The sequence below is a fragment of the Lepisosteus oculatus genome, chromosome 9 (assembly GCF_040954835.1).
Source record: "Lepisosteus oculatus isolate fLepOcu1 chromosome 9, fLepOcu1.hap2, whole genome shotgun sequence".
Taxonomy (NCBI): Eukaryota; Metazoa; Chordata; class Actinopteri; order Semionotiformes; family Lepisosteidae; genus Lepisosteus; species Lepisosteus oculatus.
In genome coordinates, this window is record NC_090704.1 from 41,123,323 (window position 1) to 41,148,896 (window position 25,574).

At 41.1% G+C, this 25,574-nt stretch overlaps 3 protein-coding genes across 6 annotated transcripts in view; all 3 read right to left on the reverse strand.

Annotated features, from left to right (window-relative positions):
* Positions 1-7,314: 7,314 nt before the first annotated feature.
* Positions 7,315-12,700, reverse strand: LOC107078439 (uncharacterized). Of its 2 annotated transcripts, none has more exons than XM_015355910.2 (6): positions 12,564-12,700; positions 11,496-11,555; positions 10,322-10,362; positions 10,043-10,223; positions 9,452-9,625; positions 7,315-9,099 (listed from the first exon to the last, which is right to left on the reverse strand). In XM_015355910.2, exons 2-6 carry the CDS (start codon positions 11,502-11,504, stop codon positions 8,434-8,436), a joined length of 1,071 nt encoding a protein of 356 aa, XP_015211396.2. In that variant the 5' UTR covers positions 11,505-11,555; positions 12,564-12,700; the 3' UTR covers positions 7,315-8,433. The 2 variants fall into 2 exon arrangements, with proteins under 2 accessions (XP_015211396.2, XP_015211397.2); XM_015355911.2 differs by lacking the exon at positions 12,564-12,700 and adding an exon at positions 12,388-12,551.
* Positions 12,701-17,543: 4,843 nt separating this feature from the next.
* Positions 17,544-23,052, reverse strand: LOC107078543 (uncharacterized). The gene is made up of 5 exons (XM_015356736.2): positions 22,952-23,052; positions 21,543-21,773; positions 20,193-20,284; positions 19,514-19,893; positions 17,544-18,273 (listed from the first exon to the last, which is right to left on the reverse strand). The coding sequence occupies exons 2-5, from the start codon at positions 21,593-21,595 to the stop codon at positions 18,121-18,123; spliced, it is 678 nt and encodes a 225-aa protein (XP_015212222.1). The 5' UTR covers positions 21,596-21,773; positions 22,952-23,052; the 3' UTR covers positions 17,544-18,120.
* A 1,502-nt stretch (positions 23,053-24,554) lies between these two features.
* The window catches only part of tmc6b (transmembrane channel-like 6b), a 29,896-nt gene continuing 28,876 nt past the window's right edge, over positions 24,555-25,574 (reverse strand). For all 3 annotated transcript variants that reach the window (XM_015356430.2, XM_015356431.2, XM_006635407.3), the window contains one exon: positions 24,555-25,383. In XM_015356430.2, the coding sequence (XP_015211916.1) occupies positions 25,375-25,383 (9 nt within the window). In that variant the 3' untranslated portion in view covers positions 24,555-25,374. The remainder of the gene's footprint in view (positions 25,384-25,574) is intronic.

The window sequence follows — 25,574 nt, forward strand, 5'->3', positions numbered from 1 at the left end:
GAAATAGCTCCCTGGTTTCGCACCCCTGTTCTACTCGTACTCAATTGCCATCCTATCGCTGTGTAGCTACCCGAATAGACCCAGTGTGTTGCTCTCTCTGCGGAGAGTGGTGCTGCGCTGGTTCTGCCGAAAAATAAAGCGCCGTTTTTCAGTCAACGAGTGTCTGGGTCACTGTGTCCGTCCTTGCCGAACCCGGAAATAGTACAGTATTAATAATTAAACAGAGCGTTCTAAATATTATATATAATTTTATTTATCTACAATTGCGTTGCTGGGCTGCCCTGGTCTTCTCAGTGAGAACTGTTGCTCAGAAATGGTGACACTGTGTGTGCCGGGGGATTTTTTTTAACTTGCCTACGCATTTCTTTAAAAAGCTTTGAAATTCTCGACCACGCTGTTTCATTTTTTCTCGGGGGTTCTTCATGTTCCGCTTGTAAGCGACAGAAAGGGGCTTTTTTTAATTACATAGAAGTACAATTGCTTAACACTATGGAAGCCCGTTTCCTATGGAAGCCCGTTTCCGCCAGGGAGGAAAAAAAAAACGCGCTATGCTATCTCAGAATTCCGACTTAGTATCTCAGAATTGCGACTTAGCAACTCAGAATTCCGACTTAGCATCTCAGAATTGCGACTTAGTACGTCAGAATTCCGACTTAGTATCTCAGAATTGCGACTTAGCAACTCAGAATTCCGACTTAGTAACTCAGAATTGCGACTTTATATCTCACATTTGTGACTTCGAAATAGCCATATTTCATTGTCTGTCCTTTTGTTATTGTAACGGATTCAGGTTCTAGGGATTGTGCCCTCGCCGCTCCCACCCTAGTTCGTGCCTCGCTGCACTGGCTCGAACCTGAGTCTTGCCAGCTGAGCTAAAGAAGACCTTCTTTTTTAAGTAAAAAAGGACATACAATGGAAATACGTAAAAAGTATGTTTCAGCTTTTATAATTGTGAATTTTTCTGGATGTGAAGTGCCTATTTCTGTATCTTATTTCATATTCTGTCTACGTAAATAAAAACTATTTTAAAAAGCCCATCGTGCACTATTCCATTCGGGTACTATGGAAGCCTCACTGGCGGAAATGGGATTCTATAAAAATTAGTGTAATTAATTTGATTTTTATCAGGGCACTGTACAGGACAAGTCTTCAGGCTTATAGATCCTATGATCCTGTACGATTCATGAAAATAGTGTAACGGAACGGCCGACATACAGGTTGTACGATCTGGTTGCAGTACACCACCCTCCCCTGCGCATAACAGGGATGCTGGGGTTAAAGAAAGTGAGCCAGTGCAGCGAGGCACGAACAGGGGTGGGAGCGGCGAGGGCACAAGCCCTAGAACCCGAATCCGTTACAATAACAAAAGGACAGACAATGAAATATGGCTATTTCGAAGTCACAAATGTGAGATATAAAGTCGCAATTCTGAGTTACTAAGTCGGAATTCTGAGTTGCTAAGTCGCAATTCTGAGATACTAAGTCGGAATTCTGACTTACTAAGTCGGAATTCTGAGATGCTAAGTCGCAATTCTGAGATGCTAAGTCGGAATTCTGAGTTGCTAAGTCGCAATTCTGAGATACTAAGTCGGAATTCTGACTTACTAAGTCGCAATTCTGAGATACTAAGTTGGAATTCTGAGATGCTAAGTCGCAATTCTGAGATGCTAAGTCGCAATTCTGAGATACTAAGTCGGAATTCTGAGTTGCTAAGTCGCAATTCTGAGATACTAAGTCGGAATTCTGAGTTGCTAAGTCGCAATTCTGAGATGCTAAGTCGCAATTCTGAGATACTAAGTCGGAATTCTGAGTTGCTAAGTCGCAATTCTGAGATACTAAGTCGGAATTCTGACTTACTAAGTCGCAATTCTGAGATACTAAGCCGGAATTCTGAGATGCTAAGTCGCAATTCTGAGATGCTAAGTCGCAATTCTGAGATACTAAGTCGGAATTCTGAGTTGCTAAGTCGCAATTCTGAGATACTAAGTCGGAATTCTGACTTACTAAGTCGGAATTCTGAGATGCTAAGTCGCAATTCTGAGATACTAAGTCGGAATTCTGAGATGCTAAGTCGCAATTCTGAGATGCTAAGTCGCAATTCTGAGATACTAAGTCGGAATTCTGAGTTGCTAAGTCGCAATTCTGAGATACTAAGTCGGAATTCTGAGTTGCTAAGTCGCAATTCTGAGATGCTAAGTCGCAATTCTGAGATACTAAGTCGGAATTCTGAGTTGCTAAGTCGCAATTCTGAGATACTAAGTCGGAATTCTGACTTACTAAGTCGCAATTCTGAGATACTAAGTCGGAATTCTGACTTACTAAGTCGGAATTCTGAGATGCTAAGTCGCAATTCTGAGATACTAAGTCGGAATTCTGAGATGCTAAGTCGCAATTCTGAGATGCTAAGTCGCAATTCTGAGATACTAAGTCGCAATTCTGAGTTGCTAAGTCGCAATTCTGAGATACTAAGTCGGAATTCTGAGTTGCTAAGTCGCAATTCTGAGATACTAAGTCGGAATTCTGACTTACTAAGTCGGAATTCTGAGATGCTAAGTCGCAATTCTGAGATACTAAGTCGGAATTCTGAGTTGCTAAGTCGCAATTCTGAGATACTAAGTCGGAATTCTGACTTACTAAGTCGCAATTCTGAGATACTAAGCCGGAATTCTGAGATGCTAAGTCGCAATTCTGAGATGCTAAGTCGCAATTCTGAGATACTAAGTCGGAATTCTGAGTTGCTAAGTCGCAATTCTGAGATACTAAGTCGGAATTCTGAGTTGCTAAGTCGCAATTCTGAGATACTAAGTCGGAATTCTGACTTACTAAGTCGGAATTCTGAGATGCTAAGTCGCAATTCTGAGATACTAAGTCGGAATTCTGAGTTGCTAAGTCGCAATTCTGAGATACTAAGTCGGAATTCTGAGATACCATAGCACGTTTTTTTTTTCCTTCCTGGCGGAAACGGGCTTCCATAGTAAGTATTCAGATACTTAATCAGATTAAGTAATCAGATTTGAGGTTTTCTTGCAGGATGCCATTATGGTGAAAATAAATAAACCCAAACCTGGTATTGATATCACCATGGTACTTGTTGGGTAATTATGTGTTTTGTTGTCGAGGTGGTTAGGCGTTAACAGGCAGAGGCAGTTCGATGCACAACATGATATAAACATGTACAATGACAGAGGAGAAAGTCCAGGATTGACAGGTGAGATCTTCAGACTTACAAGTATTCTTTAACTATTTGAAGATAAAGGAGAAAAAAAATGAAACTGTTATGCAGTATCTTTAAATTATACCGGAACTAATGGACAGTTTAGTTCTTCTATAAGTTGTAGAGGCAAGGCTTATTAAAAATACAGGAATTAAGTTTGCTGCTCCCTTGCTAGTCCCTCTCTCCTTCATCTCAGTGGTGCTGGATACTGAGAGGCCGGTCCATTTGGTTCACATTTAAGGTGTTTTTCTTGCTGAAAGAGTGTCCTGATAAGGAACAACTCCCAAAGCTGAGATTCTCCAGCATCCTTAATAAATGGTCATCTCTGGCGCCTTACTGTCTGGGAGATTCCAAGGGAGAGTCTCATCCCAAGTTTACAACCCTAAGGTCAGAGTGCATTGTTCCTCATCATCAGCCAATCAGGAACTGGTAGGGCAGGACAACCCCACGTGGGTCTCGGATGCCCATGAAACTTTCAACCAGTGAACGACCGTAGTTCCTCCAGGTAAAACAAGCGGCACAGGACTCCCTCGGTGCGCCTCCTGGACATTTCACGAACTCGGCTCCTCCTAAACTTTTCTCAAACTCAGCTTGGACAACCACGTAACGGCCAGTGTGTCCGAGTGCCGGGACTTTCCTTTGTTCTAAGAGTCGAGAATGGAGGTCGTCAGCGCGTAACCAAAGGATCCACCGAGGTTATCCCAGCAGCAAGCCTCGTGAACCCACCGCGAACGCTCGCCTGATCATCAAGTGAACTATGGTCGGAACTGTGGACAGCTGAATCAAAGGATTCAGGACTATCGCTACATCAGGAACGAACCGGTCTTCCTGTCTAAAGAATGTGACCTGCTTGGACCCGCAGTCACCTTTTCCGTGTGCACAAACTCTGCTAACACTAACTAGCCGGTCTTCAGAGAGCCTACTGCTAGAGCATCGCAGCAGAAATCTCTCCCACATCCCACGCCGAACCAGCACTGCCTGGCACCTGACCAGAGAGCGCCGATTGGACACAACAGCCTGCCACTGTTCCTTTGTGTCCGCAGGAGATCTGAATCCACACAGATTGGATGAGTATTCAACATTCTGCATTACAGCTCGAGAATTCAATTGTTACCTCAACCCCAGTTGATTTCAACTTAATTCCTGTGAGTGATGTACTTGCTTTTGAGCGTCTAGTGTAGAAGTTGTAATCCAAGTTCATTTACGAAACGGTCTAAATGAATGGTATACTGAATGTATGTCCCTCTTGGTATTTGTAACTCTTGAATATAAGTAATAGGTTTATTCCATGCTGAAAAAAAGAAGAAAGAGAACACAACGTTTCGGCCGTGGAGCCTTCTTCAGGTGTGTCTTAGAGCATTAGTTTCCTAGAAAATTGTTTTAGAAGTCTCTGAGTGTTACTCTGGGTGTTATCAGAGTCAAAAGAAAAGGTATTAAATTTAAGGCGAAATCCTTTAGGGATGATATTGTGTCGACGACATCTGTAAAGGAATAGAAGGTGGTTAGAAAGCCTGGTCTTGGAACAGATAGCTGTGAAGAGACGGAATGCTGGTTTAGTGAGAGAAGCGGGCAAGTGGCCCAGGGAGGAAGAGAAGGTATGACGAAGAGATCTAGAAAAAGATTTGGAGGAAGGCATAGTGGGTCGCAGCAGCTGTAGGCGGTAGTAGTTCAGGTGGGTAGCTGCGTCAGCATGCGTAGGCTGCAAAGGAACAAGTAATAGGTTTATTCCATGCTGAAAAAAGAAGAAAGAGAACACAACGTTTCGGCCGTGGAGCCTTCTTCAGGTGTGAGCTTCTGATTAGGCAATTGCACCAGCAGCCGAGACAGAACTGAGTCACTGTCGGACTGGCTGAGCTAGCCAGCCGTCTTAGTTACCGGCGAATATTCTGTGAGTTTGACACGCAAGTTTAGATGTGGCACGGAGGGCTTTCTGCAGTAGAAGGACAGTTGCACGCGTTACTGGGGATGACCCCCGGGGTTAGTGCGCAGCATCGTACTAAACTGCAAAGGAACAAGTAGTGGGTTTATTCCCTGCTGAAAAGAAAAGAAAGGAGACACAACGTGGGTCCTTTTTCAGGTGTGAGAAAGACAGGGTAGACGGCAGAGATTAAATAGCACAGGAGAACAAGAGCTGGAAAAGTGGTGGGAGAGGGGAGAGACAGAGAGGCCACTCAGGAAGTACGAAGTGGAGAGGGGTGGAGAAAGGTGTGAAGTCGAAACCAGCATGAGAATAGAGAAGATTACACGAAAATAAGTCTTTCATTGAGAGAAGGGAGAAGGTGTGAACCTAGTTTCAGGATGAGTCATTTTTCAGCTATGGGAGTTGAGAAACCCGTCTTTGAGAACGGAGACAGAGAGATCAGTGTGATCATGGCCGTCTGAGGTGAAAGGAGAAACTATGGGCTTGGAGAAATCTTTAATCCTCACAGTCCTAACATATTCTCTGAAGCAGTCTCCTAGTCTCCTTCCGGTTTCCCCAACGTAGATAACTGGGCGTTTTTTTGCGAGAGATACAGTAAAGGAGATTGCTGGAGATACAGGATGTTGTCTGGATGATCCGGAATTGACCTGCGGGGCCCTGAATGAGCGTGTTGTTAGATATGTATTTGCAGGTGATGCAGTGAGTCTGTTGCAGGGGAGGGTGCCTGGTGGGGGTGATGGCCGAGTGCGGTCAAGGGGAGCTGTGAACCAGACGTTTACATAGACTGGCTGGTCAGTGGTAAGAGATGATTGGGCGCTCGGAAAAAAGGGTACAGATGGAGGGATCGTCCTGTAAAATGGAGTAGTTCTTAATGATGGTCCTGGGGCTAGAAAGTGTGTTAAGTGTGTTAGATCGTCCTAAACTAAGCGCTAGGTAAATATCAGTTGCGCATTGGTTACCTTTGTGTGTCAGTCCTTGTGTTTACAGTGGTAAAAAGGGTGACTCTCAGGAGGATGGAGACACACAGCGTGTTTATTTACTCGGCTGTCTGAAAAACTAAAATTGTCCGAACAATTCCCAGCGCTGTGGAGCTACTGCAGGAGACAGTTAAAGAATGTGAGTTTTCAGCAGCTTATATAGAAGTAATGTTAATTTACTTGTAACATTGTGTCCTGCAGATGACTCGGAAAAAACTACTCAGAGTAGAGGGGTAAAGAACGGAACCAGTTAAGTAAAGGCTCTTCTAAAGAAGAAGGTTTTGAGTCTGGATCTGAAGGAGTTTAAAGAAGGTGACTCTCTGATATCCTTGGGGAGAGAGTTCCAGAGCTTGGGGGCATAACAGGAGAAGGCCCTGTCACCCATACAATGTAGATGGGGGACAGTTAGGAGACCAGAATTTGAAGAGTGAAGGTTGCGAGGTGGGGAGTAGGGCGATAATAGTTCAGACAGGTACTGAGGTGCCAAGCCAAGAGCCTTATAGGTGAGAATGAGGATTTTAAAGTCTACACAGAATGTGACAGGAAGCCAGTGCAAGGACTCCAGAATAGGAGTCATGTGATCACTTGCGCTAGAGCTGGTCAGGATTCTGGCTGCCCAAATTTGAAAATACTGCAGTTTGTTCAATGGTGATTTAGATACCCCAGCGAGTAGAGCATTACAGTAGTCCATTTGGGAAAACACAAATGTGTTGATCAGCTTTTCAGCCACAGTTAGTGATAACATAGGGCGTAGTCTAGCGATGTTTCTGAGGTGAAAAAAAGATGTTTTGACAATATACTGTACAAGTGGGTCGAATATTAAGCCAGAAGCGTTATCGCCCCAAGGCTTTTCAATTTAGACTGAAAGTGTTAAAGGTTCTAGGTGCTACACCTGTTGTTAATTGTAGCCATTTAAATAAAACAGACCTAGGTAACTCCTGCCTTTGAGTTTTTATTCACTTCTTAAAATAAACACTTGCATTCATTTACTTGACTTTCCAGGACAACCTGCTGCTGTTTCAAAGATCCAAACAAAACCTGCAAGATTCCATCTCATGACTGATTATTCAGCATGAAGCTGGTTATCCTCTGAAATAAGTAGTAAACATTTGTGCAGTTTAGGAACAAAAATATAAAAAATGAATGCGGCTCAATTACAGGATAAGGTGCAAGTCATTTCAATCTGGTGTTGGAAGACAGGAATTGATAAAAAAATACTTTATTGAATGCCAGTTGATCAGTTTTCACAATATAAACATAAGAAAATCCATGAATATTAAATATCTTTATTTCAGGAAAGACTGTTACTGTTTCATAACATCAGCCATTAAAAATGTGAAATGTGAAACATACAGTATACATGAAAAGAAACCTTCTATGGTATAGAAAGGACAACCTTAAAAAAAGAAAAATGTTCAAAATAAAGAATAGTAAAAGCATTCTTCTTACTTTTATGGGATTTGGAGTCTTCAGCAATATTCTGATTTGTCAATCAAATCAAAATAACATTTTTCTATTTCAAAAGGATATGTTTTTGTGGGTTTTCAAAATGTTTACACAAAGATGCTTTATTTTGCAGTCTAAATGTTACACAGTTCTAAATAGATATAAAATATTTGGTTTTAAGAGAGCCTGCAAAGTAAAGCAAATACTGTATGTAAACACTATGGAAATATAGTGTTAATATAGTGCAGAATAAATACGAATTTGGATCTGATTTCCAGTCCCAACCGCTGGTGAGTAAAGTTTTTCTCACCACAAAATCAAGGTTATTCTGCTCCTTTTTTTAAAACAAGTTCTTTTGGTTTCTGCATGCAGCCAATATTTCTAACATCATGCTTCCAAAAGTAAAAAGGTAAAAAACCTAAATACACCATACTAGTGCATTTAGTCAAACACACAAATATATCTTTTGTAACATGCTGTATTATTTAACACAACTTTGGGGGATGGTCTAATGCTAAATGCACTTCTGCTCTCTTACGTACTGTATTATACAGTACCATCACAACTCTGATCTTTTTTAGCTCCTCCTCCACCTCAACTTCACCCTTGCAGGAGCTCCCTGATTCATTTCTCGTACATGTTCGTAAGCCAGCGCTGCATTTCTTTAGCCAGAAGAGTTAACACCAGACTATCGAGCATGCTATCCTTTCTATTCATTGGCCCCATATGTTGTTATTAGAATTTGACAGAACTACTGAATGCAGGGCCTGTAGTGAAATTCCAAAGTGTCCCGCAACGGTGCCTCTGCAGAATCCCAGCTTTGTTTGGTTCAACAAATGTTTATTAAACGAGCTTTAGGTCTGAAAGTGTTGTAGTCAATTCTGCACAGCAAAGAATTTAAAATCGTCCAATTGGATTCTAAACTTTCTCGAATTCAGCAGCTGGGTCACGTTCTTTTTTGCTTCCTGCACGATTTCTTCTCTGTTTATAATTACCTCGTGTGTTTTAAAAGCCTTAATTGCATTCCTCACATTTTGCTCTGTGTTAAGGAGGTGGCTGAGAGATTCAGTTTCAGCACAATTGCCATACTGCCAGTCCTGCCCTTTTGGCCATTCAGATGGTGGAGGCAGAAAGTTCACGTTCCGGAACATCCCGTGACACTTCTTGCAGGGGGCTTTCTCAATATTGTAGCCTGATTTTAGATCATATATATAGGCCTGGCATGTCACCCCGTCAGGAAATTTGATGAAGCCCCCTTTCTTAGCGTGACAGACGGCGTGTGCAACTGCATCATTCCACGTTTTGATGCACGAGAGTGCGATCATGATCTTAGTCTCTACTTTACCGCTGCAAGAAAGAGACGCTCCATAATTAAACCCTTTCTCTGGTGTGCAGAAGTAGGACATGCAGATGACACTGGCTGTCAAGCTGTAGTTATTTACAAATTGGTTGTCTTTGCTTTTCTCAGTTAATTTTTTCTTCACCTCCTCCACTTGGCTCAGTATAGTTCTGTGATCTGTGTGACCCTTCACCTTTGATACCTTCAATTAAGAGACACAAATAAGGAAGTATTGTTACTACGCTGAAGTTAGATGGAATTTATTCTATGGTGGACAAATTTTCTGTACAAAAGAACTTAACGGATTTCATTAAAGCTTTAGGCATCAAATATGTCGCTGTAAGACGTGTATATTCTGTGGTTAAGAACTAAAGGGGAAAACTACATATATAGTAAATTAATCAAGAAATAAGGTATACTTAAAAATTATTAGTATAAAAAGAATGAATAATGACAATAAGATTCACAAACTTAATGAAGCATTCTCCATGACCACTTCGATCAAATTAAATAAATTCTATATTAAATCATAAAATGACTAATTGTATACTGACCATATCAAGAAGGATGGAGAATGGTGTGCGTTTTGGCAGATGGGTGGAGTAGTGCTCGAAAGGCTCTGGAAACTGCCTCTTAAATATCTGAAACAGTCTGTCGTTCTGGAAGAAGGTCTTGGGATTAATGGGCATTTCATGGATGTGCCCCAAGAAGAATATACAGTGAAGAACCTGGTTCAATGAGAACATACAAGCAGAGAAGGGTTATAATGCAAAAGAAACGAATGGTTAACTTTATGCACTGGCATTGGGTAACATTAACAAGTGTAGCACTTTTCGTTGTCACTAGAACCCTCACTTCTGCACATTCCTTTTTTGTGAGGCCTTGTGATCCACAGCGCTGACTGTATATTAACACACAGCTACTCAATTCATGACACTGTGTCGAAAAAATAGCCCTTAGCAAGGGTTTAGCAGCTGACAATAAGAAAGACATTAATCAAAGAGCAAAAATCTAAATTCCACTTTGCTGCTGTTAAAATTAATTAAATTAATGAAGGATTTAAGTTATGCAGGCATATTTAGTCAGCTAAGCAAAAAATCAGATTTTAGTTAACAACATTAAAGTAGCTTTAAATCTAGTATCACCTCAGCCATGTAAGCCATCAGAGTCGCTACAGACACATCTGCATTGCTTTGGATATTTTCCTCTAAGGCTGACAGCACTTTCCAGAACACCAAGATGAAATCCGTTCCACTTTGCACAAGTCTCTGCTTAACTTCTTCTTTATTTTTCTGAAGCTTACAATTTTTCATCAGTGCCTCCATTCTGAAAGAAGTAAAACAAGCAGAGCAGATCATCATGAGCTCCATCATGCCTGGGATTCTTAGGTTTTGACAAAGATGGGTTTAAAATATCTGAATTACCTTGAAGGGGAATGTGCATCAGCTTCCTGGGGATTGTCGTTCTGTTCCACAAAAAGAATATGATATAATTATAAAAGTTTCCAGTAGGTGGATTAGGTCAGAATGAATGGGATAGAGAGATGAAATGTGTAGGGTGTATTTGGCGTGATTTTACGAGCTGAGGCAATAGCTATGAGGAGTAGCCTGCCCATACCCTCCCTCAATTTTGAGGAATGAGCCAGGGAGGTGCTTCAGAGGTGTAGAGGTGAGAGTAAGCGCAGTTAATAATAATTACAATTGCTTACACTTATATAGCGCTTTTCTGGACACTCCACTCAAAGCGCTTTACAGGTAATGGGGACTCCCCTCCACCACCACCAATGTGCAGCATCCATCTGGATGATGCGACGGCAGCCATAGTGCGCCAGAACACTCACCACACATCAGCTATCAGTTGGGAGGAGAGCAGAGTAATGAAGCCAATTCAGAGATGGGGATTATTAGGAGGCCATGATTGGTAAGGGCCAATGGGAAATTTGGCCAGGACGCCGGGGTTACACCCCTACTCTTTTCGAGAAATGCCCTGGGATTTTTAATTACCACAGAGAGTCAGGACCTCAGTTTTACGTCTCATCCGAAGGACGGCACCTGTTTACAGTATAGTGTCCCCGTCACGATACTGGGGCATTAGGACCCACACAGACCGCAGGGTGAGCGCCCCCTGCTGGCTCCACTAACACCTCTTCCAGCAGCAACCTTAGTTTTTCCCAGGAGGTCTTCCCATCCAGGTACTGACCAGGCTCACACCTGCTGAGCTTCAGTGGGTTCCCAGTTGTGAGTTGCAGGGTGATATGGCTGCTGACCAAGTTAAGATCTCACCTTCCTCCTTAACCTCCGTTACAAAATCAATTTCTTTCAAAAGCACCAGAATCTTGTAAATGAGTTTGCAAGGCTCCATAAATTGCTGAGTTATTTTGTTTTATTAAGAGTTCAGATCTTAGGATTACAACAGTAGATAGAGGTGAGGTGTTTAGCAGGTCTACATTGATATAGGGAGCTACCACGAGAAAATTAACACTATCTTAGGTGATGTGCCACTTTACATTTGTTCTAGCGCCAACAGAAAAAAATGTCATGCTGAATAGCTAAAAGAGAAATGGCATCAGGAGATGTTGATATCAAAGAGAATACTTACATTTTCCATGAATGTTGTCAGAATGTTCCAAATAAATTTTAAAAATGTATTCCGTTCAGGCTGTAAAATAAAATGCATTTATATCATTGTGATTTGGAAGTGTCCTATCATGTTTCACTGAGCTAACATTAGATGATTACAGCAGGGCTGTATTACCCAGTTGGCACAGTAACCACTATTCCTAGAGCCTAGGAGAAGTAAGGGGTTTATGGCAAATCATGTTTTTTTATATGATAAAAAGGTAACAAAGATCTCTTCTTGAATATAGTATATAGCAAGAACAGGCTGCCTGAACAACCACCTACCCACAGAATTGATAGCCCCCCAAAACAAACTATATCCACGGACGGGCCTATAAGGAAATTAATCGGCCCTGTTTTAAAGGAGGAAAACAGAAGAATTTTTCTGGCATGGTGCAATAGCTGAAACTAGTTTTTTTGGTGCTGAATTACCTGAGTCGGTAATTTCATTGCTTTAACGTTGCTTGTTTGTAACTGCCGTTTATGTATCAGATCAATAAAACTAATGTTATACATTACCAATAAGGCTTTCTGTATTTCTTTTATAATATAGTGAATACAGCTCGAACGCAAATTTACTTGATTCGTCGTTTTGCAGTTCCAAACATTAAAAGAAGTGTGGTTTTATATTGTACTCTTAACTATTCTATTTGGTTACATACGGTAAATCTATCTGCGGCTAAAGTAGCGTAAAATATTTAGTTCGAGAAACTAGATGGACTGCGCCCAACCCTAACAATGAAGAATCAACAAGACTTACATAAAAAGACTATGCGGAAATGTTGTATACTGTAGTTCCGATACTTTTCACGACAAATTTACTCGAACAGCGCTGAGCTGATATGCTGATGAGTTTTGTAAAAGCGATTTACCTGACGAGTTAAAAGGTTTAACTCCGAAACGTTAAACGATCGCTCAGTCCGTGTTCATAAAATTTCAACTTGATCTGCAACGCAAACTTTTTTGCACACGTGTCACATCAATATTTCTATTCATGTATTGTTACCTTCTAAGAACCAACCCAGAGAATATAGTAGGATAGACATACCTTGTCTACCAGGGGAGAGGAAATTTTAAATCCAGTTTTCCCGAGATTAAAATATGGTCGTCGGTTTCCTACAGAATATAGATAACTAATAAGAAAAAAAATCTAACCCAACTAACTTTAGCACCGCCTTCTGACCATTAAAGTGGGAAACGAAACTGGAAGATACAAGATACTGTCAAAGCGTACCTTCCGATAATCATCTTTTTAAAGAGGTTTTGAAGTTGTATGGTGCTATAGTATAAAGTACGTTTTGTAGATTTTCATGTTAAACTTGCTAAAATCATGTTTCCATTTTTTTATATTCCATCCCATCCATTTTTAAACATATGTTTTCATAAAGATAAATAATGGACCCATATAAAATGACTGCGCTGGAAATTAAACCTTTAAACATAAAATACACTCAAGTGCGCTCTTGATCGCGGAAATTCAGGATTTAAATGCGGGCATTCTGTCTGTCAAAAGTCATCTCCGTCGCCGAGGAGCAGACTGCAACTCTCAGCATTTATTGTTTTACTCGTTTAATTTTTCACGGGTTGTATACCGAATAAACGGTGTGCTAAATCGACTGACACTGTGAGCGTCAAGAAATCGTTTAAAAACAAGGAAATTGGCCAAATAAAATATCCAAAAGTGATTTTTTTTATGTTCTCCGATCAGATTAAATGTATTTAATGTAAAACTCCTTTCCTCAACGTGTTGTTTATAGCCAAACTACAGCACTCGAGCTCTTGGGCGGTTCCTCTGAAACCATGTCGGAAACTAAAAAAAAAAACTGTCGGTACAGATTCCGGAATCGAAATCGAGGTCCTAAATAAATGGAGATGTTTACATCTACGTGTTTTAAATCTTAAACCAATTGCAAATGATTTAGGAATAGATCAGTGTATCCCAATACTACACTACACGTCTCACAAGCTCTTTCAACTTTACAGCACTTTCCATCCTGTTTAGTTTTACAGAGGACTTCCTACGGCATTGAATGTTTTAATCAGTGAAAGTACTGAAGTTAAGAATATAAATTATAAGGATATGAACACTAATGACCTTAGCTTGGAAATTCATAAAACGTCTTGGATTAATTGTTTTTTTAACGAACATGGAGTAGGTCAACAGGGAAAGAATATTTAATGAACCACTGAGGTAAATGACAGGTACAGGCTTAAACGGTAGACACCATATACAGTACATTTATATAATTGTAAAGGAACAGGTAAAGCTTTACGCCACGCTGAAAGGAAGAGAAAAGAGACACAATGTTTTTTTTTACACCTGATACAACCCGAAGAAGGCTCCACAGCTGAAAAGTTGCGTCTCTTTTTCATTTTCCTTTCAGCATGGAATAAACCTTTACCTGTTCCATTGCAGGCTAGGCCTGCTGTCGCACCACCTACAGTACTTTAACTTCTTCATATGATCGTAGCTGGATCCCGCCAATACGGGGTGAGTGATAACACGCAATCAAGGAATCACCATTTTCTTACTCAGAAAGTGGGAAAGTGGATCACATCTGCTCCCCTACAAACAGCACAATGTAGCCCACCGCGACCAGTAGTGCTCCGTTTGTGCGGGTTGTTCTGGGTGAGCAACTTCACGGAACTGCTGTAATCAAGGTAACGGAGAAACGAGGACAAAACCAGCAAAACACATACTATTGCATGTGAATAACCACAATTTTCAGGCGACCAGAGTCATTTCTGTAATACCAACAGCAATCACGCTCCATACCGTGTGTAACTCTCGGTATCAAATTACAGTATGTCGTGTTGGGTAACATTGAAAATGCGGCAGAAAGAGGGATACGGGTATATTCATTAGTTACAAACGTAAAAAAAGGCCATCCCCGCTTTAAAACAAATTAAATCCTCAGTAAAAAACTAACGTAATGATCCATGTAACTGAACGTGGATCCTCTATTATGTTAGGAATGCAGGAATAGCCTGATTAAAGTCGCACTGTTACTGAGCACAAAGACTTCCGCGGCCCATAAAAGGACCGAGGACACGTAAGACTACCACAGCAGTAGCCTAATCGACACCGTTTATCTAAGAAAATACGCACATACAAGCTACAAACATGGCTTTACAAAAAACTTTTTTATTGATTACAGAAGGGGTCCAGTCAGCACCTCACAAAAAAAAAATAAAAAAATGTAAAAACTAAGGCACCAGTACGGCTTTCTTTATTATGATATCTCACGTACTTAAAGCTAGCCTTGTCAAACACAAAACGGAGCAGGAGTAATCATAACGAGCTGAATTGTTTTCCAGACGTGCAGGGTAGCCGTCTGTGCAAATCGACTTATGAAGAAACGAAAATATGCACATTAACTATCAGAACAGGTATAAAAAAGAAGTAGATGTTAACTCCCATCCGTGACATATTCAACACGTAGGTTTTCCAATGGACGCATGAATGCATTGTCACTCAATAGCGTCCAGCTAGCCCGGCAGTAAACACGCACCGTCTTTTCTGGCTCACTCGGTGAGAGGGCTGGTTCTGGTTGACACATACCAAATGCTGGATGTCGGGCTGCAGAGACATATGTTGTTCAGCTTTAAAGCCTCGTTTGATAACACGTCGGAACACACAGTTCCCAGGCACGTAAAGCCCAGAGCCAGGTACTCACTGCTGTATTTTCTCTTTTTTAATTTGGGTTATCGGTATATGACACTGAATCAGTTTCTTTGACCGTAGATGGGCCTTCCTCTGTCTTTCCTTATAACAGAACCGAACGCAAGCCACTTATCCATGATATGAAGGGTAACGAAGAGGTGTTAGTGGGGCCAGCAGGGGGCGCTCACCCTGCGGTCTGTGTAGGTCCTAATGCCCCAGTGTAGTGACGGGGACACTATACTGTAAACAGGCGCCGTCCTTCGGATGAGACGTAAAACCGAGGTCCTGACTCTCTGTGGTCATTAAAAATCCCAGGGCGTGGTGTAACCCCGGCGTCCTGGCCAAATTTCCCATTGGCCCTTACCAATCATGGCCTCCTAATAATCCCCCTCTATGAATTGGCTTCATCACTCTGCTCTCCTCCCCACTGATGGCTGATGTGTGGTGAGCATTCTGGCGCACAATGGCTGTCGTCGCATCATCCAGGTGGGGCTTTGAGTGGAGTGTCCAGAAAAGCGCTATATAAATGTAAGCGATTATTATTTTTATTATTATTAACGAGGCAGTTCTACTACGTTCTGAATTAGCTTTCTTGTCATGTCACATATAATGGCGCTCGCAGCATGTTAAGCCATAATATCTATAAAATAGTTATATTATTTTATTTATATTACATTTAGTGTTATATATTTACGACTGTTTTACAATTACAACCAGGGTCGGCGCAACCCATTCGTGGGCCCGAGTGCACGTAAGTTCAGGTCCCGCCCCCGGCTTCCTGCTCCGTCCGCCAGCGCACACAGAGCAAGAGAGCACAATTCACACGGGCTAACACATTGCACTTGATACTAAGTAACTAGTTATTGAAAAGTTTACAGCTTGATTCGTCGCAGCAAACGTAGCGATGATATCACTGAAATCCACTGAAATCACTGAAAGCCTTGTGGTGCTTTTGTCTGTAGACAGCAAAGCCAGAGCTGACAGTCTTTCCTGTGACATGGTGGACCTTAGATAGGTTTTGATCAATTTCGGTTTGCTAAACGAGCGTTCATCACTGGCGACAGCAGCTGGAATTGTTAACAACACTTGACGTTATCACTGTGTTCGGGAAACGCAGATTTCATATCTTGGTTTACCAAATACTGCAGTACTTCAGACGCAGCGTTGATTTAATCGGGGAGCAGATGAGACAAACTTTAATTCAGTTGCCAAATCCCCGCCATTCGTTACAGGCTTCAGCTGAATTATCTCCGGTATTTTATGTCAAACAAAAAGACGTCTGAATTAGCGCAACAAAAAACGTTGTCTCACTGACGACAGTGCCCAGTAAGTAATTGATAAAGTTCACTTTAAACTTTTCCTCTTCAATTGCCTGTTCTGTTCTTTGCGTTTCTCGCTACCCGATTTACATCTCTGGGTCGCTTTCATGTCGCACACTAACGAACACAGCTTGGCTTAATGTAAACTTGTGAGTTGCTAGGTCTTGCAGGGGAACAGGTCGCGCTTTCCAATTCTACATATTTTGGAATGAACGCGCCGATGATCAATTGCAAGTCAGCCGCACAGCCGCGTTTTCCAGTAGAGGAGTTTTATTTTAAAATATGCTGGACTAATATTGCTATTGGATAATACACCGCGTTCCCCGCCCCAGACATACGAACCCTAGTTCGTTTATTTCACGGGTGGTCTTTTTTTTATAAAGGGCCCCCCTGCAGTACCACCGCGGCCCACAGGTTGAAACCACTGGACTACACAATTTCCAGTGAACCAGCCCTAAGGGCGTCCCACTGTACAGCAGCTGCAGTGTAACGCGCAGCAAGTTTTCCCGTGTGATTGTACCTACCCCTCCAACAAGACGAGGCAAGTTCCGATGCTGGTTTGGAAAGGCAGTCATGACCCACTCTAAAACACTCCAGTGTTGGAACACTAGGCAATGTTATGGTGCTTTTTTTATGTACAAGCTGACCAGCCATGTCTTGTAATGGGTACTGGAAACGAGAGGTTCATAATTAAATGCCTTAAGAAACATTTGCATTGGCAAGTGAGCCCTGCAGTTCATATAGGCCCACTTCATTTAGTTCAAACAGGGAGCTGCGTCGGTATCCGTAGGTGGCAAAGGAACAAGTAAAGGCTTATTCCATGCTGAAAAGAGAAGAAAGGAAATGTTTGGGCCGTGGAGAAGAGGCAGGAGCAGGAGAGAAGCAGAGTGGGCATGCAGGTGAGGTGAACGCGAGGTGTGAAGTGAAAACCTGCAACTGGATAAGAGGATGAGAAGGAAATGAGGCTGTCACTGAGGGGATGGGGAAAGTGTGATCCTAGGATCACCCCACATCAAATTGACTTAAAGAAATGGTTTTTGACACATTTTATTTAAGAAAATATTTTATTTACAGATAAAGGTGCAATGCACCTCATTGTAAAGTATGACACCAACCACTCTTTTCAGCACTGAGTCGCTGATCTATACTATGAGCATGAGGGTCATGTCTAGGTCACGGCACTGGTTTGGCTCACTCCTAAGACACTGAACACATGCTTCCTGCGTAACACCTGATGCACATCTTACCTGCCTTTCATTCTCTCTCCAAATCCAAGGCAGCAGGCGAATGAGCTCGACCATCTCACTATGAGTGACAGCTCTCCGAGATCACGGCTGGCTGGGAAGCCACTGCATTGTTGTGCAGTGTGTCAAAGCCAGGACATCCCCAGCAAATTTAAAACCACCCCATACCCCACCCTGCTTCCCTTCTTAGGGAATCCTGGTCCTGCCAGAACGATTGGGCTCCACCTGCCCCACATATCATCAAGGCTCAGGAGGTCAGGAACGGTTTTCTCCTCTCAGTGCTACTTTCTGACCTACGTCGAGTCAAGTCTGTTTTGGATCTTGCTTAGGACCACAGTCACCATTTAAGCCAACAAGCCAGCTTGCCTGCCCAATGGCTTAATTTAGCTTCCCCGTCTTCTCCAACATTCTGTCAAAGAAGGCGGCCATCTCCTCAAACTCCTCCTTTTTACTTTCGACATATTCCTGCGTCCGTCTCTTGATCTCTTGAATTTCTTCACGTTGCTGGAATTCCAGGTATTCTTCTTCAGTCTTTTGAATAAAAAAGAAAAACAAACCACATGCAGTGCAGTCCGTAAGTATTTGGACAGTGACCCAATTTGTGGTGTTTTGGCTCTGTACTCCAGCACACTGGATTTGAAATGAAAACACTGACTACGAGGTTAAAGTGCAGAGTGTCGGCTTTAATTTGAAGGTGTTTACGCCTATATTGGGTGAACTATATAGCAGTCACAACCCCTTTTATACATAGACTCCCCCATTTACTTTTGGGAGGACTATGTATAAAAAGGGGTTGTGATTTCTATATGGTTCTCCCAATATAGACGTAAACACCTTCAAATTAAAGCCGACACTCTGCACTTTAACCTCGTAGTCAGTGTTTTCATTTCAAATCCAGTGTGCTGGAGTACAGAGCCAAAACAACACAAATTGGGTCACTGTCCAAATACTTACGGACTGCACTGCATGTAGACTTCTAGAAAAGTACATGGTACATGGTTTTTTTGCTAGAAATCAACATACAGTGCAGTCTGCAAGTATGTTGATTTCTAGAAAAGATACAGGTACATGGTTTTGGCTAGAAATCAACATACAGTACAGTCCGCATGTAGATTTCTAGCAAAAAAACATGTACCCGTATCTTTGCTAGAAATCTACATACAGTGCAGTCCGCAAGTAAGTAGATTTCTAGAAAAGATACAGGTACATGGTTTTGGCTAGAAATCAACATACAGTGCAGTCCGCAAGTATGCAGATTTCTAGCAAAGATGCGGGTACATTGTTTTTTGCTAGAAATCTACATGCAGTGCACTCCGTAAGTATTTGGACAGTGACACAATGCGTGTTGTTTTGGCTCTGTACTCCAGCACACTGGATTTGAAATGAAAACACGGACTACAAGGTTAAAGTGCAGAGTGTCGGCTTTAATTTGAAGGTGTTTACGTCTATATTGGGTGAACCATATAGCAGTCACAACCCCTTTTATACATAGACTCCCCCATTTACTTTTGGGAGGACTATGTATAAAAAGGGGTTGTGATTCCTATGTGGTTCACCCAATATAGGCGTAAACACCTTCAAATTAAAGCTGACACTCTGCACTTTAACCTCGTAGTCCGTGTTTTCATTTCAAATCCAGTGTGCTGGAGTACAGAGCCAAAACAACACGCATTGTGTCACTGTCCAAATACTTACGGACTGCACTGCATGTAGATTTCTAGCAAAAAACCATGTACCCGTATCTATGGTAGAGATATGTTGGTTGCCTTACCAGTGGTTCACAGTAGCTTCCCTTTTCATAGCTTTTGATCCAAGGTAAAGAGAACCCATCTTCGAAGAAGTCCTCTAAGCTGCGCGTCACATGGTGCAGCACCTCATTTTCATAGGCGTAGACATTGCCCTTGCTGTCTACCATCAGGATGAGCTGCTGCCCCATGGCCAAGCAGGGGACATTGTCAATGGCACCAAACACAACCATCTTCTCGCTCTCGGGCAGGTAGAGCTCCTCCCAGGCTTCAATCATCTCTTCTCTTCCCCAAAGGACAGTGTCCTCGAGCCCACCAATTCTCATGACCCATGTGCCTTTTAAAGTTACTTCTTTATTTCTGTACTTCTCTACCATTTTGGACAGTTTCTTCAGAAATTCATCAGCTGTAAAGAGACAGCAGACCATCAGTTTAAGAAAAGAGTGCTTCCTTACACCATATAACAAACAGAATAACTTCCAATTCACATATTTATGGATGCAATGTTGCACTATAAATGGAAAACAATCACTTCATCTAGCAAGTGCCATAACTGACTATTGTATATCTCTCAAATTATTCTTCTGTAACAAAGAAGCATTGAATAACACAATCCCATTTTTTTTTTAAGCATACAGCTTTGTGATCTTTATATGACCAGTACTGTTCTTGGGGAAAAAAGTTAAGAAACAGAAAATGACTTACAGTTCTGGAGATTGACAAAGTCTCTATGAATTTCATCTTCACTTGGAATTCTGGACCCATTACTCCTTCGGTCCTTCTGGTTCTTTTTATTCCTGGGGAGAAATTCTTTTATAATTATGCCTGAACATCACTGTCTAACTGACCCTCACTGAAACATATTCCTCAATTTTTAACATTATTGATATTATTCTGCAGCATCAATAACTGTACTTCTCAACAGATTTGGGGGCAGAGCAGAACCGTATTAGACAGCCCCCCCAACACGAGACGAGGAGACTCTTCGAATTGGTCTTAGCTGCCACTCCTCACCCACAGTTCGTGGAGCAGATGACGCAGGCAGAAAGAATGACAACATTCTGTTCTTCATACTTGACCGACGCTTCCACTGGTTTGTAATGTGCTCACGGTGAACACTGATCCATAACAAAATGTCCCAGATGAATTCAAAACGGATAATCCTTCACCGATGATTCTCCTCTATACACTCAAACAAAAGTCTGTGTCTATTTTATCTTCCAGAGAACAATTTGGTCATCTTGCTGTCGGAATTATACCAGATGTTGAACAGCTGCGATTAAGCAACATCTGTCAAGACCTCATTTTAGAAATTCTCAGCAATGTAACATGAATGCAAAGAGAAAACACTCTTCTCCTGATCAATTTTATTTATTTTTTTAAATCAGAAGGGGATACAACCACACATTGGTAAGCACTCTGTAGGTCACAATTAACAGGATTACCAGACAATGGAGAGAAGGAGGGCTCCTCATCTCTTCTTGAACTTGTATGATTTTTTCTTGGTTTGCATAAGATGTTTCAGTTTCTCAGGAGAATTCGGACTTCCATTTCAAAAACAGAAAGCACAACCTTAGGTCACAATGCAGAACATGGAAGAGCAGGATATACATGTTTCCAAGGCATGGCAGGGCATAGTACAGCACACATGTTTTCAGAGGACTGCAGCTCAGGTTATACAGCACAAAATCCACAGGACAAGGAAGGGAAACCCATCGGATTTTGTGCAGATCTCAACTGTAGTGGGTTTTAATGGGAGCTTCTCATTAACCTGGTAATCTGTCAGGTTTTTAGACTTTTCACTGGTGATCTTCAAGTAGTTTGCTGCAGGTGATGTCCGGCAGAGATTTTGCAGGGAATGGAATTTCGACAGGCTGAATAGTCTTCATTGTTGATTTTGCCTTTTTTTAAAAATGCCCTTCTCCTATGCTGCTTTAGGTGGGGGCATGTCAGACGTTACGAAGTGTACCTTTTAAACTTTAATAACAAAACTATTTCTATTAGCAAAATGACATGGCATAAATAATGCCAAAATGCATCAGTTTACAAACTTACCACTTGTCTCCTGATTCTGAAAAGCCATTTCTCGGTCTTCCAATTTCAATCATTTTCCTCTGAACAACAACCACGGTCACTTCGAATGGAAAAAAAAAAGCGACTCCGGCCGCAAACACCTAATCTATTGGAGTTTTGTGAGAATCTGACTTTTGTCTTTTATAAAATAACAGGATGGGTTTTGTTCAAGCTTTGTTCCAAAAGGTCCGTGGACGGCACATTAAATGGTTCCTAAAAAAAGAGTATCGTTAATGTATACAATAATTCATCGGTTATTAATACCGCCCTTTTTATTTCGGTTACCTCTAAACTAATAAATGAAACTACAATTTGCATATCAAAATAATGCTTTCATTTTAAAATAAAAAACAGAAATTAAAAATGAAGAGTCCACTCCCAAAAAGAAAACTTTAAACAAACTCCCAAGTTTGCTGTACAGCTACGATACTTCTTGCCAGAATCAGCACACCAATCGGACTGAAAAGTTTTCTTTCTGGGGAAAACATGATCGCTTTAAATTGCTCGTTATCGCACAATCTGACCTAACAATCAGAACTACAGCTGCAATTCACAAACGTCGTAATAAATAGCACTAACAACAAGATTCTCAAAATGCAGGTATTGGCCAATACCTACATGTTTACGAGATATTCGCTTCCACGACATGAATAAATTAGGCCGAATTTAGGGAATGGCACTTTGGCAATCTGCCATAAATTTAAACCGTATTCCAGTGTCACTTCGGCGTTAAATGGTAAAATGAGACTGTTAAGATTACGACAATTTTAGAATAAGCTAAATTAAAAATAAAGTGAAAAGGTACAATTCTTCAGAAATGGCTGATCTTAAATTTAACTTCTTCTGTAACTCATTTCCGCATTCAACGCCCCAGCGCCATGTTGTAGTCTCCGAAATATCCAACTGCGCAATATAACATCTAATAAAAATACATGATTAAACTATATGTTTTTCAAGTCCATGTAACAAATTATTGTGGGAAAAACATGAAAAAAACAAATCCCCGTCATTCATCGACCCTTAAACAGTAATGCTGCTAAAATGTCCAAAAAAACAACTCTTTCCTACTACGTGTCCATTTTAGAACTGAACCACAACAAAATGGCGCACGAATCGAAACTTTTTTTAAATTAAGTGTAAGATCATGAATTATATAACAATAAAACATTTCCAGTAAATGAGCAGATTTTCTAAAGGTTTTTTTTAAATCAAAACTCAAAAGAATAGATTTAAATAAAGAATATTGTTGAGTATTTTAATTAAACAAATACTAATCTGACTACATTTTTTTATCCAAATAGGAATTACAAAAGCTAACTAAAGGTTTATATTTAATCACAAGACAAAAAAAAAAGACATAGATAAAATTAAAGATATTTCAAAATACTTACTTCACAAATTCTACATGAAATGGCCGATTAGTAAATGGAGAGGAAGGGCGGACACAAACCTTATATCAAGAAGGAGGAGTGATCGGGGAGAAGAAGAAAGCCTATCAAAACTCGGAAAATACAGCCCAGCCCTTATGCGTCACAAACTATCTGCCGTTTCCGCAACTAAAAGAAAAAAGGAATGAAGTATAAAATAATGTATACTTATTTACAGTCTAAAATAATTTAGGCCTTTTGTTTTTAAACGGGTAATTAACATGTAATAATCCCCTTTCTCAATATACGAATAAATTATCTATAGAGGGTCATACATGTTTATGGAGACGAAAAAAATAGAAACGGTTTGACGCAGAATAACATGTGATCTTGGTCAACGTGATATTTTGCACTTCGTCGAAGGCCTGACTATTCCCCCACACGTCATGGCATTTTAACATCTAGTCCGTGACGAAGGTATAAAATCCTGTTATGTCTGGGATATAATCTTTTGCATTTACATCGTCTGTGCCCTTATTCTTTTTCAGCCACTGCAGATACAGTAGGTTGTCGGGAAAATTTAATCTTAATACCTATTAAAACCTAAAAACACTGTTCACTTAGTACATGGAACATATGTAAAATTTAACTCCGTGGTTAAATAACACTGGCTTTCATAATAACGACCATTCGAAAGAAAATTATATAAAATTTAATAAAACGCACCAGCAGCCATATCACCCTGCAACTCACAACTGGCAACCCACAGGTGTGAGCCTGGTCAGTACCTGGATGGGAGACCTCCTGGGAAAAACTAAGGTTGCTGCTGGAAGAGGTGTAAGTGGAGCCAGCAGGGGGCGCTCACCCTGCAGTCCATGTGGGTCCTTATGCCCCAGTATAGTGACGGGGACACTATACTGTTAACAGGCGCCGTCCTTTGGATGAGATGTAAAACCGAGGTCCTGACTCTCTGTGGTCATTAAAAATTCCAGGGCGCTTCTCGAAAAGAGTAATTTCCAATTGGCCCTTACCAATCATGGCCTCCTAATAATCCCCCTCTATGAATTGGCTACATTACTCTGCTCTCCTCCCTACTGATAGCTGATGTGTGGTGAGCATACTGGTGCACTATGGCTGCCATCGCATCATCCAGATGGGGCTGCACATTGGTGGTGGTGGAGGGGAGTCCCCATTACCTGTAAGCGCTTTGAGTGGAGTGTCCAGAAAAGCGCTATATAAGTGTAAGCAATTATTTTAATTGAAAGAGTAAATTGTTGAACTTGGTCATTTCATAGTCACCATAGTCATTTCAATCTTTGACTTTGGAACGTGTTAGTGGGTTGGGAAGGAACAAAAACATGTTTTGACTTGACAAAACTTTGACTGGATTTGTTTGCCAGGCCCAGAAAATACAGGTTCACTCGAAAGCTTTTAAGTTATCAAGCAATTTTTCGCAATAACCCAAAAATTAACCCAACCCAGACTACCATACTAGAAGATAATTATGAAAGATGCTAAACCTCTTGCGTGATAAGCTACATCTGTATGTGTCTAATGCTAATTTCTTACCTTTTAGCTCAGTCATTCTTAATGAATATTTTTTAAATATAAACAACAGGGACAAGGGTAAGAAAACGTTTTTTTATTTTTTAAATCACAGTTTTAAACAACAAAAAAAGACACCACAACCAGACCCTGTATAAAACACAATAAAAATAAATAAAGTACAATAAGCTATTTAGATGGGATTTGTTTTAATATTCTAGTGGTTAATCCTTATTGAGTTTTGTGTATATTCAGTCCCTACACATCACAAGTTGGATTTCTGTAGTCTTGCGCCCTGAAATGTCCAAACCTTGGTGAAGTACGATATACTGGCTCATAGGTTTTACTGATGGTGCTCAACAATGTGACACAACAGCCAAAAGTCCTATCATTTGCCAGAATTCATCTACCTTCTTCACTCAAGTTTCTCTGGACTGGGTAACCAGAAATTCATTTTTCTTGAAGAGGCTGCAGTCTGTAGGAGGAAGAACGGGTCTGCTGTGCTAGAAATAACAATTGGTCTAATATAATGCACCAGTTCCCGAACATCAGAAAAAGCCATTCATTCTTTACACCTGCTACTCAAAAGTGGGCCATCTCCCTTCGGCACATACAAGGAAGTCCAGACAACACCCTTAACCATCTGGTCTGTAACCTGTGCAGATTTCTGACATGTTCTGCCTCAGCTTGTTTCCTGTTCCTGTTTGTAAAGAGCAGAATAATGCAGGTATTCCAAAGGTCGATATGATTTGCTTTGTGACTCCGGTTCACATTACGCAGGCGCAGTTCACATTTTATTATCTTCCAGTCAGCCAGGCAGCTTCTCTTTTAAGTAAACCGACTTTAACAGTGGCAAGGGGCAAGTTTAGGGTGCTCGGAACAAATCATTTCCCTTTCCCCAGCTAGGAGTCCTGCGAATTAAAGACATAAAACATCAGAAATTCCCACAGCACTGTACACACAGCAGAGGCCATCTTTTGGACACCACTAAACTGCAGCCCCCTCCTCATTAACTACTTACTAAAGATCACCTGAAAAGAGTTTGACATGACATGACATAACCACACAGGACAGATTGGAAAAGAAAATCTGAATATTGGAC